The sequence below is a fragment of the Ricinus communis genome, chromosome 10, assembly GCF_019578655.1.
Source record: "Ricinus communis isolate WT05 ecotype wild-type chromosome 10, ASM1957865v1, whole genome shotgun sequence".
Classification (NCBI taxonomy): Eukaryota; Viridiplantae; Streptophyta; class Magnoliopsida; order Malpighiales; family Euphorbiaceae; genus Ricinus; species Ricinus communis.
In genome coordinates, this window is record NC_063265.1 from 17,408,457 (window position 1) to 17,423,770 (window position 15,314).

Below are 15,314 nucleotides of genomic sequence, written 5' to 3' on the forward strand. Positions count from 1 at the left end.
ATTAGTGCAGTTCTTTATAACTAATCTTCTTTGAGTTTATATCCCGAAAACCAAATGGTGAGCTGTATATTATTATTATTATTTTTATAAAGCTGCTTATTATTTTTTAGTACCATTAATTCATGCAGTAGTGTTGCGAGATAAGTTGAGCTGAACCAAACTTTGGAAGTAGATATAATGTTATTGAAAGGAGTCAAGCTGAGTATCATTCTTTTCATTTATAGTTACTTATAATTTAAACTTATTAGATATTTAAATAACAAACATATATATATTAACAATCAAACTATTAATACTTTTACTATAACATTAAGATCTTCTCTGCGGTTTCAAAAAAGAAAAAATAAATCAGTAAACTAATAATTCCAATTAAATATTTATCAAGCTAGATTTGAGTAGTTCATGATAAGCTTACCTCATTTGTGACATATCAAACAACAATTAAATATAAAATTATTAATTATTAGATGAGATTTAAAAATAGATTATCTTTTGTAGATTTATGCATATGAATAAAGTACATATTGACCTTGAAGTATAGGCAATTTCACAATCATAATCCATTTGTATATGATTTTAAAATTTGAGTTTGGGGATACTATTTAGGATCTTAAAGATAATTTTAGCATGTCTTACAAATAAAACTTTTAACAATTAAATAATTAAATGAAGATTATTTGGGTTTCCTCAAATAAAAAGAAAAGAAAATTAAAAATTGGCAGCAAGGTTGGACAAGTGTAATGACATGTGCACATAGGTGGATATCATTAGCAATAAGCAGCACGAGCAAAAGCTATCTGTACTTCTGTAAAATGCCATTACAGGAAAACAAAAAAAAAAAAAAAAAGGGGAAGAAAAAACTAACGAAAAATCAAAAGATAAATTTTCTCAACTCAAATGTGCTGACTTAGAGGATACAATCATTGGTGGCCTAATCATTGTAAGGTAGGCAAATATTTGTCTATTTTGACACTTTCTTACTTGTTATTTTATTACAAGTGGATTCGCTCCTGACTAAAATTTTATTGAAATAGAGACATGCATCAATTAATCCCTATAAGTTTTTATTTTGGCTTGCTAACCCCCTTGTTAATTTCATTTAATTTTCCAATTTATTTCATTAAAAATAACTCTATATTTTATTATTAAAGAGGCAGATCGGATTGCCTTATTGAAAAATTAGAAAAGAAACAAAACGAATGCGCCTAATATTTTCTTATAACCGAGTAAGAGGACAGAACACCTTACAATGGTTATATTATGGAGTTTTTTTTTAATATATAATTTGTAAATTTTTTTTATTTTACGGCCTGATATTTGAAAAAAATTAATTCATACATTTTTTTAACTATATTATATTTTTTGATATTTTTTTAATAAAATTACAACAATATCATATTCATCCTTATTTTTATCTATTTTTTTGTTGTTGTATAAATCTAAAGCTAAAATGTCTATTTGTATATATAAATTTTATCAAATTGACCACTTTAACATTTTGATGTTTGACAAAATCTAATAGATTCAACTTATTTTTATTTTTTATGATATTTAGACATTGTTTCACATGTTACTTCATTCAATACATCCTGCTCATAAGTATTTAAAATTAAGGTGTTAGCTTAACTAAACGACCAAGAAGTGTTTAAATATTCATTGTCTCAAAATTTAAATAGCCATTATAAACACAAAGGTATTATTCTTTTTGACACTCTTAACTAATTATTTTAATTTTATTTTTATATTTTTTAACTGTATCCATACAAGTGTGTATCTTTTGAAACGCACCTCTTCATTATCATCAAAACACACTAACTGCTATAAATAGTATATATAATATCCACCAATTAATGAATACCAAATATGAAGATACAAAATAAAAATGATAAATCTATATCATTTGACTTGTTTGATAAAATTATAAATTAAAAAATATTCTTTTAATTTTTTTTAGTGAAGTTTAAAAGATAAAAAATCATACAAATTGAAATTAAAAAATTATAAAAATAAAATTTTAAATTCTTTTTTGCGATATAATATTCCAACTACAAATGCTTCAAGGGATCAAGCTTGCCCAAGACCTATCTAAAATATTCAAAGTAACCAACCTTCAACAAAACATGTTGCCCAGAAACACAATCCGAAACACCACAAGCCCATCAAAACATTTCAAGTCCAACACACATCCAAAAAAGAAAAAGAAAATTTAACTATTTATCCATTTTCTAAAAAGAAACACAAAAGTATTCCATTTTTCTATTTTTTCAAAATTACCCACTGCAATTTTTAGAATTATTCATTTTCACCTTTTTTTTTTCATTTTTTTAAAAATATTTTTAAATACTTTACAGATACCTAACGTATACCATATTTTAATAAATATTTAAAAACTTTTAGAAATTTAAAATATACTATTATTTAGTAAATATATGCTTTTTGCCGTTCAACATTTTTTGAGTTTATATTTTATTTTATTTAGAAAAAGTTAAGATAACTTATACTTAATGTATAATAATTTTAGTTAAATATAAATATTTTACTGTTATTTATTTTTATTTCTATTAATATTTTACATTACTTTTATTTCTTCAAAATATATACAAATATTAATTAAATTATTCATTTAAATATTAATATTGAAAGAAATTGATATTTCATATCATTAGTATTTAAACATAAATATAATTAAAAAATCAACCTATATTTTATTTTATTTATGTATATATTTTTTCTCTTTAATATATATTCAACACATACTTTTTATCTTGTAGTAATTTATGTCATTTTTCAGATATAGTATTCTCAATATATTCTTAAACCTTTAAATTAGAAAATACCTTTTAATTTTATTTATTTAGTCATCACAGATATCACAAAATCAAATAAAATGTAACGATATTTTATAAAAAAATAATGTGTTTTAAATTTATTATTTGTCAAAAATATATTGGACGTATATATATATATTTTAAAATATATCCAACATATATCAGTTATTTTTGTAAATAAAATCTTCTTTTGGATATTTTTGTTGTTAACAAATTTTGTGGGTATTTTTATAATTATTTTATGTTTCCTAGCATTTATGAAAGAAACCCCAGAAGAAAAAAAAAAAAAAAAAAAAAACTTAAATCCAAATTAGATAGATCACATAGGGTTGACCATGGGCTAGTCGAGTTCTTAATTGGAACTGGACTGGTTAAAATCAGTCCATTACTAAGCTCAAACTGATCCGAAATTGTGGGGTACTAATTTTAGGTTCCCTTAGATGGATCAGAAATCGACGGTTCTGATTCCAATATTTAAAAAAATATAAAATTGCATTATTTATACTGCTTTTAATATTACTTTACATTAATCTAAATTCTATAATTCTATAATGTAAAATTACGTTTTCTCTAATTTCTTTTATAAAAATTTATTTAACACAACCTTCAGTTTTTTTCAATATTATTTTGTATTAGTTTTTGAATTTTACAATTCCATTATTTAACCAAATCTCTATATTTTTTAATATTATTTTGTACCAGTTTATAAATTCTATAATTCCGTTATTTATACTCTAATTTTGTTTTTTTATAAAGACTTGTTTGACACAATATCTAATTTTTCAATATTATTTTATATTAAATTCTAAATTCTACATAAAAAGAAATGGTGAATTTTAATTCAAGCCTTTTTCTTAAACTGAAACTGATTGATTCCAACGCCCAAAGACCAATTCCCATAAAATTGGAACCGTGAACCGCCACTAAGATCACGTAAAACTAATTTAATAGTTGTCTTGTCTTACGGCAACCAAAGCTGAGAAAGAAAGGAGTAATTTTCTCCGAGTAGTGATGAATGATGTTCTATTTACACTGATAATAACTAGATTCGATATTTCCACGCTGTGCGTAGATAATTTCTTATTAATATATTTAGATAATAAATAAATATATTAATTGATATGAAAATCTTTTAAGTAAATCTGTTTGTTGATCTCCTGTTTTTATAATATTCTGAGAGTTTAAATTTGTCCAAAATCCTTAAAACTTAATAATTTTTTGTTTCAAAATATATGTAATTAGAAAATACGGAAAATTACTCAATAAATTGAAATAAAAATAAAATAATAAAGTACAATATTTTATAGATTATATGGAGATGTATATATATGTAAAATTTAAATAATTACACTTCTAAATTAGATAAAACTCTTGATGATACGATAGAGTTATAAACTTTAAAAAACAAATATAAAAAAAGAGTAGACTTCTATAAACGAAAACTCAGAATTAAAATCACAAGTAAATCATAAAAAGGAAGTTGAACATACCTAGCCACATTGGACTAATCCCAGAGAACGAACCAGATACATAATCACTATTGCTAGAGTTGCACTCTGTGTCCATAGCTGCAACATAAATTTTTAATGATAAGATAGAATTATAAACTTAAATTTTAATATTATCTGTTATAAATTATTTTATTTTATTTTTATTTTAAAGAAATTGTTAAAAATATAATTTGTAAGTTTGATGGGCGAGTTTGAGAATTTTATACCTAAGTTTGGATTTGGCCCAATAATCTGAACCTGTTCTTTTGAACAGGCTCAACCGGTTAGCCTAAATATAACATAATATTTCAAGAAAAATATTACAGAGATTTTTTAAATATATTTTAAAATTAATAAAAAAAGCATCTTAGAAAAAAAATACTGTTTTTTAATTTTTTGATTTTTTAATTTACAATGTAGTTTTTTTTTTTCAGTTGTTTTATCCAAAAACAACTAAAAGATAACAAAAAATCAACAAAAATCCTAAATTTAAAAGAATTAAACAAATTATACTTTTGATATTTTGGCACATTAAAAATGAAAAAAATCCGTAAATTTGATAAACAAAACAAAAAATTTAGTGTTTCGCTTATAATTTAGTCATTAGGGCATGCAGGACTTATATTTATATGCTCAAGTCTGTCTAATAAATATTAGGAATAAATGGCAATTTGGCCACTAATCTTATCATACAGGCTCAATTTAGTCATTTTTTAAATTTATGAAATTTTTAGTTCAAACCTTTATATATTTGGTTTAAATTAACCATATTTTGAAAAAAAAAAAAGAGAGGATGGGAGTCACTCTCACTTGAAAATAAAAAATAATTAAAAATTATAATATTATTTAAAAACTATTTTATAATTTTAGTACAATTGATTTAATTAAGCAATAAATAGTTATTACCACCATTATTCTCGCTAAAATTGCTCTCATCTTCATTGCCCTCGGTACCACTACTACTGTAACTGTCTCCTTCAGTGTCATTATTAATAAATAAACAGTAAGAATATTATAGCAATATTTATTTTTTATTATATTATATTTAAATATTAATATATATTTTTATTTTAAATAATTTAATATTAGAAATTAATTTTTTATTTTTTATTCTATCTATTCTCTTTTTAGAGTGTGTAACTCATTCTCATTTTTGTAAAAATAGAACTAATTTGAATTAAATATACAAAAATTTCAGCTAAAATATTTAAAAATTTAAAAAAGAACTAAATTGAACCAGAGCAATAGAGTTAGTGGTCAAATTGGACTTTATTCCTAAATATAATAACTCTTTTAGTTTTTAGGAAACTGGATCCTCTTTTTGTAAATATTACATGTTTGGTATTTACTTTTTTAAATTTTTAGTATATGTTTATGAAATGGGATCTATTTTTTATATATTTTAATTATATTTTAATCTATAGTTGATATATGTTCAAATTGTCTTCTAATTTAATATTGAATTTAAGAAAAATATTAGAGTTTACGAATCTTGACGATTTAGTATTTATTCAAACTTTGTAAGTAGTTATTTTAGAATTAAAATATTAAACAACATATGCCCAAATAGAAAATATCAGAAAATAGTATTCATTCAATAATATTTAACAGATATTGATATATAATTAGTATTTGTTATTATTTTATGAAATAAATATGTTTTCACTTAATTTAAATTTAAAACCTATTTTGTAACTTAGTTTAAATGTAATATTTAATAAGTGTTTACTTTAAAATAAATAATAGAGGAATAAATAATTAAATAAGAAATAAAATAGCATTAACTAAAATTTAATATTATAAGTCCGTGATATGTTGCATGAGTAAAAAGTAGGCGTTGACTAAAGATGTCACCGGTGCTTTCGAAAGAAAATTCAAGGAAGTATACAAAATCACAATAATATAGGAAATAAATTTAAATTTCTACTAATATGTTATTTTAATATAATATTACTTAAGATTTACGAAATTAATCTTCATAATCATAATAATATAGGTAATATGAAAAATGGATAAGATTTAAATAATTTATTTTAAATATGGAAAAAGCACTTTAAGATTAGTATGTGAATGAATAATTATTAGTCAACAACACAGCGGAAGAGATCTCCTGAAAGAGATTCATTCGTATACTTCTTTTGACTAGAAGATTGACAAAACAAAACGTTCATCCCCTCCAATGGGTTCCAGTCAAGCACCTTTTGTTTGACCAGAAGATTAATTAAGAAGAATATTGCTTATCGTTGACAGATTATCAGTTATTTGGAAAATTCTTACACAAGATAGTGAGCGGTATGTATGAGTGACTTATTAAACTAACAAATATTAATTTTTCTTTAATTAAGACACATAATTTATGGTTCATTTTCTAAGAAATTTCTTTATTTGTCACTTCCATCCGATTCTCCTATAAGTGACCTGAAACATCTGAGCTGCCTTACATATCATTGTATCAATTGCCATCACTAATCTTCTAAGCTAATTTCACCCACAAAGGAACATGGAAGGCTCTTCCTTGCAAGCTCCTGTTTCCAAGAGGTAAGCAAATACAAAATCTTCCTGATCTACACTACTTTATGTTATAATCCATACTCCTTAATTATTCTTTCCGGGTATCTTAGAAATTTTTACTAGGGGACATTTCCCTGATGAAATTTGTTTGTATATGCAGGTTAGAAGGCAAAGTAGCCTTGATAACAGGAGGTGCTAGTGGCATAGGCGAGAGCACTGCCAGACTCTTCGCCAAGAACGGTGCTAAGGTTGTGATCGCAGATATCCAATCCGAGTTGGGTCAATCTGTGTCTGCGAAAATCCAGTCAGAGTTCGGACAACCAGTGTCTTATGTCCACTGCGATGTTGCTACTGAAACCGATGTCGAAAATGCTGTCAATACAGCGGTTTCATTACATGGAAAGCTCGACATAATGTTCAATAATGCAGGCATAGGAGGCCCTCCTGATATAAGTATTTCATCAACTGAACATGAAGCTTTCCGGCGAGTTATGGACGTAAATGTTTATGGTGGATTCTTGGGCGCAAAACATGCTTCGAGAGTAATGATTCCTAAAAAGAAAGGATGCATACTATTCTCTGCAAGTGCTGCTTCAGTTATATATGGCGGGCCATATGCTTATACAGCATCAAAACATGCTGTTGTTGGACTGACTAAGAATTTAGCTGTAGAATTGGGGAAATATGGAATAAGAGTTAATTGTATTTCAACTATTCATGTCCCAACTCCTTTGATGACTGCAGGAACGGGGCTGAAAGTAGAGGAAGTGCAAGCATTGGCTTCTGGGATAGCATGTTTGAAAGAGGTAACATTAGAGGCTAATGATATAGCAGAAGCAGCTTTATACCTTGCAAGTGATGAATCCAAATTTGTTAGTGGAATGAATTTTATGGTTGATGGAGCTGCATGTCTCCCAAGGATGTAACTTTTGATATGCAAAGAGTTAGAGGGTGTTTGGTTTAGCCGATGGGAGTACATTTTTATCAACCAATTCTATTCAAGTATTTGGTAAACTCTTCTTGTCAGCAATTGATAGCTGAAATAAAGTCTGAACACCTACTGTTTAATCAGCTCCTTATTTGGTATTTCTACATCAGCTAAAATACTTTCTTGTATTTTAAAAAAGTTTACATCCTTTTTAAAAAAAGAATAAGTATTTGTCACGCATAGAGTTATTTGTACTCCATTTTATCATTAATTATTTTATATCTTTTGTCACAATTGAAATAAACACATTAAATGATCAAATTATCTCCGATCTATAAAATTAAAAAAAATAATTTATAACTTATGATATAAAGTGCATATAATTGATTAAATAGCTATCTAAAATTTTAAAAAATAGCTAGATATTTTTTTTTTGAAATAACTGGTTATGCGTTAACAAATATTTTATTATTATTATTATCACAATTTCTATTTTATTTAATTAATTCTTTAATTTTCTAATTGTATAGTCTACCATAAACCAATTCAAACTCATTATAATTATTTTGCTAACTAACAATCTCTCAAAACATTTATCAAATATTTATATGAAGCAATTGTTAGCTATCAGTTACATTCATCAGCTGAATCACAAAGTTTCTCAAATAATTTTATGCATTCAAATTCAAAATTTCCAAGTTGATACTTCTTTTCCTACACACTTTAATTCTTTTTTTCTTACTGTTAAAAGATTCAACAAATCAGAGTTGCTTATGAATGTCAGCTGAGTTGTAACTTATCCTGGGGTTGTCTTCAATAAATCAGAGTTGTTTATGAATGTTAGCTGAGTTGTAATTTATCCTGGGGTCATCTTAAACTTTATGTAGTTAAAATCAAATTCACTTTTATAAAAAAAAGGGTCAAACTTCATTAAAACCCATGTTCTTTGAGAATTTATTTTTATTTATAATAAATCCAATTCATTTAAAATTTCACATCAATCACTATTGTTTTAATTACTTCTCAATTATAGGATTCCTACATATTTGAAAAAAAAAAAAAACCAGTATGGCATTTCGAAAGCAAAGATATGTATCCGTGGCACTAGTCTTAATTAAGTCAAAGACAAATAAAACACAAGACACATGGCCTAACTATTGAAACGATGCATTTTAGCCAAAGAATCGAAACACATTGTTTCCTACAATCCATCTTCATCTGTAAATCACTTGCATTACAGCCATCCTACCGACCGCTGCAGCCACCCTACTTACATGAACACATCTGGTTAGACTCAAATTGCCCTCATCACTAGCGATGCCAAGACTCAAATCACCCACATCACTAGCCATGCCAAAACCAACATTATCACTTACAATTTTATTTTTTAATTGCAGAACAGAGCAATCACCTACAAAGAGTCAGTTTTTTTTTTTAATTTTCTTTCCCCTAATAATTTTATCAATAGCTTTTGTTTGTATTAAAATAAATTAAGAAAAAAAAAAAGAAGAATAAGAAAGAAAAACCCGACTGAAACTTCTCCCAACGTAATGACAAAGAAGAAAGTCTAAATAGGCCCTTGAACTTTACGAGTAAGGCCAAATACATCCTTTTGGACTATTTTAATCAAATACTTATCAGTTATGGATCAATTTAATTCTTTTTTCAGTGCTGGTGCTAGTAACGTTGTTACTATTGCAACTGTTGCCTTCCTGTCCCAACACAAAATGAAGACAAAACTATTGATATGAAGTTTTTGTTTACATGTTTGTTGGTGTTGATAATGGTTTATAGTTAAATCCAACAGTTTGAATATACAACTTTCTCTAGTGATGGTGAATCATTAGATTCAATGGTTGTAGAAAAGTTGAGTAACCGGAGAAGGAAGAGCAAAAGGTGGATTGAAGGAGCATAGAAGATAGTGGATATGGTTTAGTATAGAGAGCGATGAAGAGGAAAAAGTTTGAGGAAAAAAATAATCTTAATTAAATTTTATTGATAAATAATAAATAATATTATTTTTATTTACTTTTAATTAATAAACTGGAAAAAGTGTATTCACGCTCTTTGTTTATCCAAAAAAAAAAAAGGCTAAATTGTCCAAAAATAATGAATTTTGGGTTAAAATGATCCAAAAAGATTAAAAGAGCCTATTTGGTCCTGCCTGCAAAGTTCAAGAGCCTATTTGGACCTTATTCCTAATGAGAACGACAATTGCAATAAGGTGAGGGCAGAGTGTAGTTTTGAGTGTTTTAGCAGACATGAGACAACCAACTATGTTATCTTCAGTTTCACTTCAAACGTTAAAACCACTCATGCTAATGTCGATGCCGGATGTCCTGATGATTTCTTTTTATTTTTCTAAAAATGGTCTGGGCCGCCACCATGCCCTGGTGCACGAAACTTTTGACGTCGAAGACTACTAATTTTTAATAATAAAAAAAATCAAGAATTCAAATTTTGTGAACAATTATTTCCCTTTAAAGAAACTTTATGAATACCAAAAGCCATCCTAGAAATTTCACTTATTTGTTTCTAGACTCTAGGCGGCTTCTCATTTCTCATACAAAAAGTCAGGACTACATAGTAAAAAACTAAGGAAAATTCTTGCTTTTCGTGTAATAGAAATTCTGGTAAAAGGAATTTTTAATATAAAATTATACAATAAAATGATGAAAAATATAATTTCTTAAATATTAAAAGATAAAAATAATATGTAAAAAGACATGGAAAAAAATAGAAATTACCTTTGCTTAATATAAAATAAAATTTTAAATTTTATAAAATAATACTTATTTATTAGTATTATTATTTTATGTTCTTTATATCTCGATAAAGAGAAAAATATAATTTAAATATTTCATATTTAAATATTTGATAATTGAAGCGTCCCTCAAACATTTAATACTGCTAAGGTTCCATTATTATTTTGTTTTAAGCAAAAGTAGGATTATTTTATTTTGTTTACCCTTGATCTCCAATGCATTTAATCACAATCGCTAAATTAAGTTAATAAAAAATAATATAATTTTTCATAAATATAGAAAAATTATTTCTTATAAAATGACAATCTCTTATTATATAATTCTATGAAATTATGGTTGATTTTGTATAAATTAATAACTTATGGATTTTTAGTTATAAAAGAAATTATAATTTTGAGAAATATGCAATTGAAAAAGATTTTTATCACGGATTTTTATGCATTTTAATAAGTTTCAGTTGAAAAAGATTTAGCAATTTTCATCTATCAGTACTATTATTATATTTATCATATTTGATTATATGGATTTAGAGTTTAACAACTCAAAATGTCATTTGACTTTTAAATCGATATTATCAAATTAATAACTTCTTAAATCGCGATTTAACGGTCAAATTTTGAAATTAAGAATACACTATCAAATACCCATAACATAATAATGATGACCAATTAATATAAAGTCATTGGATTCTTATAAATCGAGGCTATTTAATGATCAGATATATTTTTTATCGCGGTTTGTAGCTATACATTACTTTTTATCTGAAAAAAATTACTAAAAGTTAGCGTTAATTTTCTTTGACAAGAAAGTATAGTTAAAAAAGATTAGTTGTCCATTCTTGACCGCTTAATACTTAATATACCAAGTTTTAATGGTCATATGCGAATTTAACGTAATTTATAGTACTTTATTTTTGCCTTTCCTGTGGTGTTTTGTCACTTCCATCTAGTTCTACTAAGAAACACTAGCCTGAAACACCTGCGCTGCCCCCCAAATCCATTATCAACGATCATATTCTAAACTAAAGCGCATGGAAGGCACTTCCTTGGAAGCTCCTGTTGCCAAGAGGTTAGCAAATACAATCTTCCTCATCTACCCTGGTGTCTTAATTTATATGCATCATTCTTATTCTTTAATTTCCTGGTATATTGTAAATCCTTAACAGGGAAGGTATTGTCAGGTTTGAACTTTTAACCTCCTGGTATATGTGATATACAATTTTTATTTCTTGCACTGCGAAACAGACCTTGACCAATCGACCATTTAGGATATTAGGCCAACACAGATTTTTCTTCCTGCAGGTTACAGGGCAAGGTAGCCTTGATAACCGGTGGTGCTAGTGGCTTAGGAGAGAGCACAGCGAGGCTGTTTGCCAAGCATGGTGCTAAGATTGTGATCGCAGATGTCCAATTCGATCTGGGTCAATCTATATCTGCCCAAATCAAGGATGAGTTCGGACAGCCAGTTTCCTATGTTCATTGCGATGTTACTAATGAATCAGATGTCGAAAACGCTGTCAATACAGCAATTTCATTACACGGAAAGCTCGACATAATGTTCAACAACGCAGGTATTCTAGGCAATGTTGATTCAAGAATAGCATCGATAGAGCGTGAAGATTTCAGGCGAGTTCTCGATGTAAACGTCTATGGTGGACTGCTGGGTGCCAAACATGCTTCAAGAGTGATGATTCCTGAAAAGAAAGGATGTATTCTATTTACTTCAAGTGCTGCTTCCATTTTCTATGGAGGACCTCATGCTTATACAGCGTCGAAGCATGCTGTCGTTGGGCTAACTAAGAATTTAGCTGTAGAATTGGGGAAGTATGGTATTAGAGTAAATTGTATATCGCCTGCTCATGTCCCAACTTCTATGACTACTACAGGACTGGGTCTGAATGCTGAGCAAGTGCAGGCAATGGCTTCTGGGATTGCATGTCTGAAAGAGGTAACACTAGCGGCTAATGATATAGCAGAAGCAGCTCTATACCTTGCAAGTGATGAGTCTAAATTCGTTAGTGGGTTGAACCTTGTAGTTGATGGAGCTGCAAGCTTGGCAAAGCCATAATTTCTGATTACCTGAGAACTCTTGCTATATTACAATTCAAAAGATCAGGCGATTAAGTGATTGCTTGGTAGTGCTGGAAGTTAAAAAAAAGAAAAAAAGAAGGGAAAAACAGAACTCCTGAAAGTCTTATTTACTTTTGAAGAATTTCAGTAGCACAAGAACGAATAATGGTCTTGATGTTGTTTCTATATATTCATAAGGATAATTAAAATATCACCCAATGATAATAGAGGGTAAAATTTACCTTGTGTTATACTCTGTCACGACATTGCATATTTTCAATTAAAATCACATGTATCACCATCTGGTCATATTTTCCTGTGAAATGGCTGTATTCAGTGCATCTTCACATCAGATTCATTCATAGAAATGCAATGAAAACTTGTTGTCAATGATCTCAACTGATTTATTCAGCAATAGTGAAACTTAAGTGATTGGACATCCGGATGATGAATACTTAGCCTCCACGCCAATCTAGGCTAAGATTCTCAGACACATTTGCTCCATTTCAGTCAGAAATGAAATTTAATTTTTACGAAAACTTATCAGGTAGATTTATCATTCATAGATTATAAATCAATTACATGATCATATTTGATTTCATTTATTAATTATTACATTTTCATTGCTTGATTTATTTATTACTATAAAAAATTTATAATTAAAACTTAAATAATAAAAATTTAACAATTAATAAATGAAGCTACATATCACTGTATAATCAATTTAGTTACGAATGATGTAGTATATTGAGTATATTTAAGAATTTGTCGATTTTCATATTAGACCCGCGCTCTTATTCAATAGGTAAACAATATAGTCCAAGTGAAGTGATGCCCTATTGAGGATTGAAGAACCTGCCATCCAATTTTCTATTTTTAATTTTTATTTTCTAAAATAAGAAAATATTTATTAAATTATTAAACTTAAAAGTAAAATATATATTTAAATATTTAAAATTTTTTAATTAGTTATTTTAATAATTTAAATTTCAATTTAACTTAATAATCATTTGAAATTTATATTGACACCAAATAATGATTAAAAAATAAAATATGCAAACCACAATCAAAATTATGAGTTGAGAGGTCACTATCACAGGAATCTCCCTTCTCTTCACATATAGAAAAATCAATTTGTAGAGATATATTCTTTATTATTATTATTATTTGAAGTCATTGGTCTATAAAGTCTTTCAAGTAATATGATCAATCAAAATGTGCATACTAGAGATTAGTACTTAAAAAATCGAAATGGTTTGGTGAAAAGAAAAAGAAAATACAAGCTGGACTATTCAAACACAAATTCAATATAAAAAAGAACTTTTATTATTATTATTATTATTATTAATTAATTAAATAAAATTCAAAGTCCACTTACAGATAGGCTTACTCGTCTTTGAAACCTTTTTCATGTAGAAAATCTGATCTGTAAGAGATATTCAAGGTTAGGAGTTTGAGAGGTGATTGTCACAGGAATTTTGTTCTCACTTCATATATAGAAATTTCACTTTTTGTAATAATAAATTGACAAATCAAAATCTGCGGAGTGGAAGTGGAAGTTGAAGAACAGGGGACTATTCTGCAACCGCAATCAAACTGCTTTTTTCTTTTCATTTCTTTTTATTCAATATTATGATGGCTTAAGGACGCTCGGGTATTTTGCTACGTTAGTTGTTTATCCGTGTGTTTCACAACTGTTATTATTATTTTGATTATAAAATTAAATTTATAAATATAATTTAATAAATTTTTAATATTTAATATTAATTTATAATATTTTAAAAAATAATAATAAACTAACTATTTTTAAATCTCTTTATTTTTTTTTAAATTTATTAGTATAATAATATAAAATTTATTTTTAAAATATTTATTTATTAATTCTAATACTATATAAATCAATACTATCCATATAATTGATATTACTATTTTTTAAAATTAGAAATTACTATAATAATTAAACATTAATTTATTAGTGAACATAATATTTAAAAATATTATTTTCTATAGTTAAAATTATTATCTAATTAGAAAATTAATTTATTAATTAATATAATATTAAAATATAATTAATATACTATTTCTTTGAATAATCATTATCTAATTATAAAACTAATCATTATCTATTTAGAAAATTAATTTATTATTAAAATTGTTATTTCTTAAAATTAGAATGAGTATTTAATTAAGAATGTAAATTATTAATCAATAAATTAATAAAAAACAGTAAAATTACATATAAAATTGAGTCTTATATATCAAAAGTAAATACATATATTAAGACAATAATCCTATGTGTCAAAAATTAAACACATATATTAAAAAAATATAAATATCAAAAGTTAATATATCAAAATTAAACACTATTTCACAAGAAATAGTTTTGTCTCAAATAAAACTTTTTAAAACTAATGAATACATAGAAAAGACAATGATATCCACTTTCAAAATCACATTAATTTTCTATCAAAACATATGCTTTTATTTTCAAATTTTTAGATCTTTTTGTCTATGTGTAACATGGACAGATTAACTTTTCTTTTTAATTATGTTTCCATTTCAAAACTTTTTTAATTATAATTTTTAAATTTAAAATTAAGTTATATTTTCTTTCATTTCTTGTTACTCAATACAAAAATTATTAAAAATACATATTTAGAAAGATAAATAATAGCCTCTTATTTTAAGGAAATATATAATTTCTAGTACTTGATAATTATATT

At 26.2% G+C, this 15,314-nt stretch overlaps 2 protein-coding genes across 2 annotated transcripts; both read left to right on the plus strand.

Moving 5' to 3' along the window:
• The first annotated feature begins 6,668 nt into the window (after positions 1-6,668).
• On the plus strand, positions 6,669-7,900 carry LOC8259769 (short chain aldehyde dehydrogenase 1). The gene is made up of 2 exons (XM_025158232.2): positions 6,669-6,856; positions 6,990-7,900. The coding sequence occupies exons 1-2, from the start codon at positions 6,819-6,821 to the stop codon at positions 7,753-7,755; spliced, it is 804 nt and encodes a 267-aa protein (XP_025014000.2). The 5' UTR covers positions 6,669-6,818; the 3' UTR covers positions 7,756-7,900.
• A 3,509-nt stretch (positions 7,901-11,409) lies between these two features.
• Positions 11,410-12,981, plus strand: LOC125371311 (short chain aldehyde dehydrogenase 1-like). Its single transcript, XM_048379984.1, has 2 exons — positions 11,410-11,590; positions 11,824-12,981. The coding sequence occupies exons 1-2, from the start codon at positions 11,553-11,555 to the stop codon at positions 12,587-12,589; spliced, it is 804 nt and encodes a 267-aa protein (XP_048235941.1). The 5' UTR covers positions 11,410-11,552; the 3' UTR covers positions 12,590-12,981.
• The last annotated feature ends 2,333 nt before the right edge of the window (positions 12,982-15,314 follow it).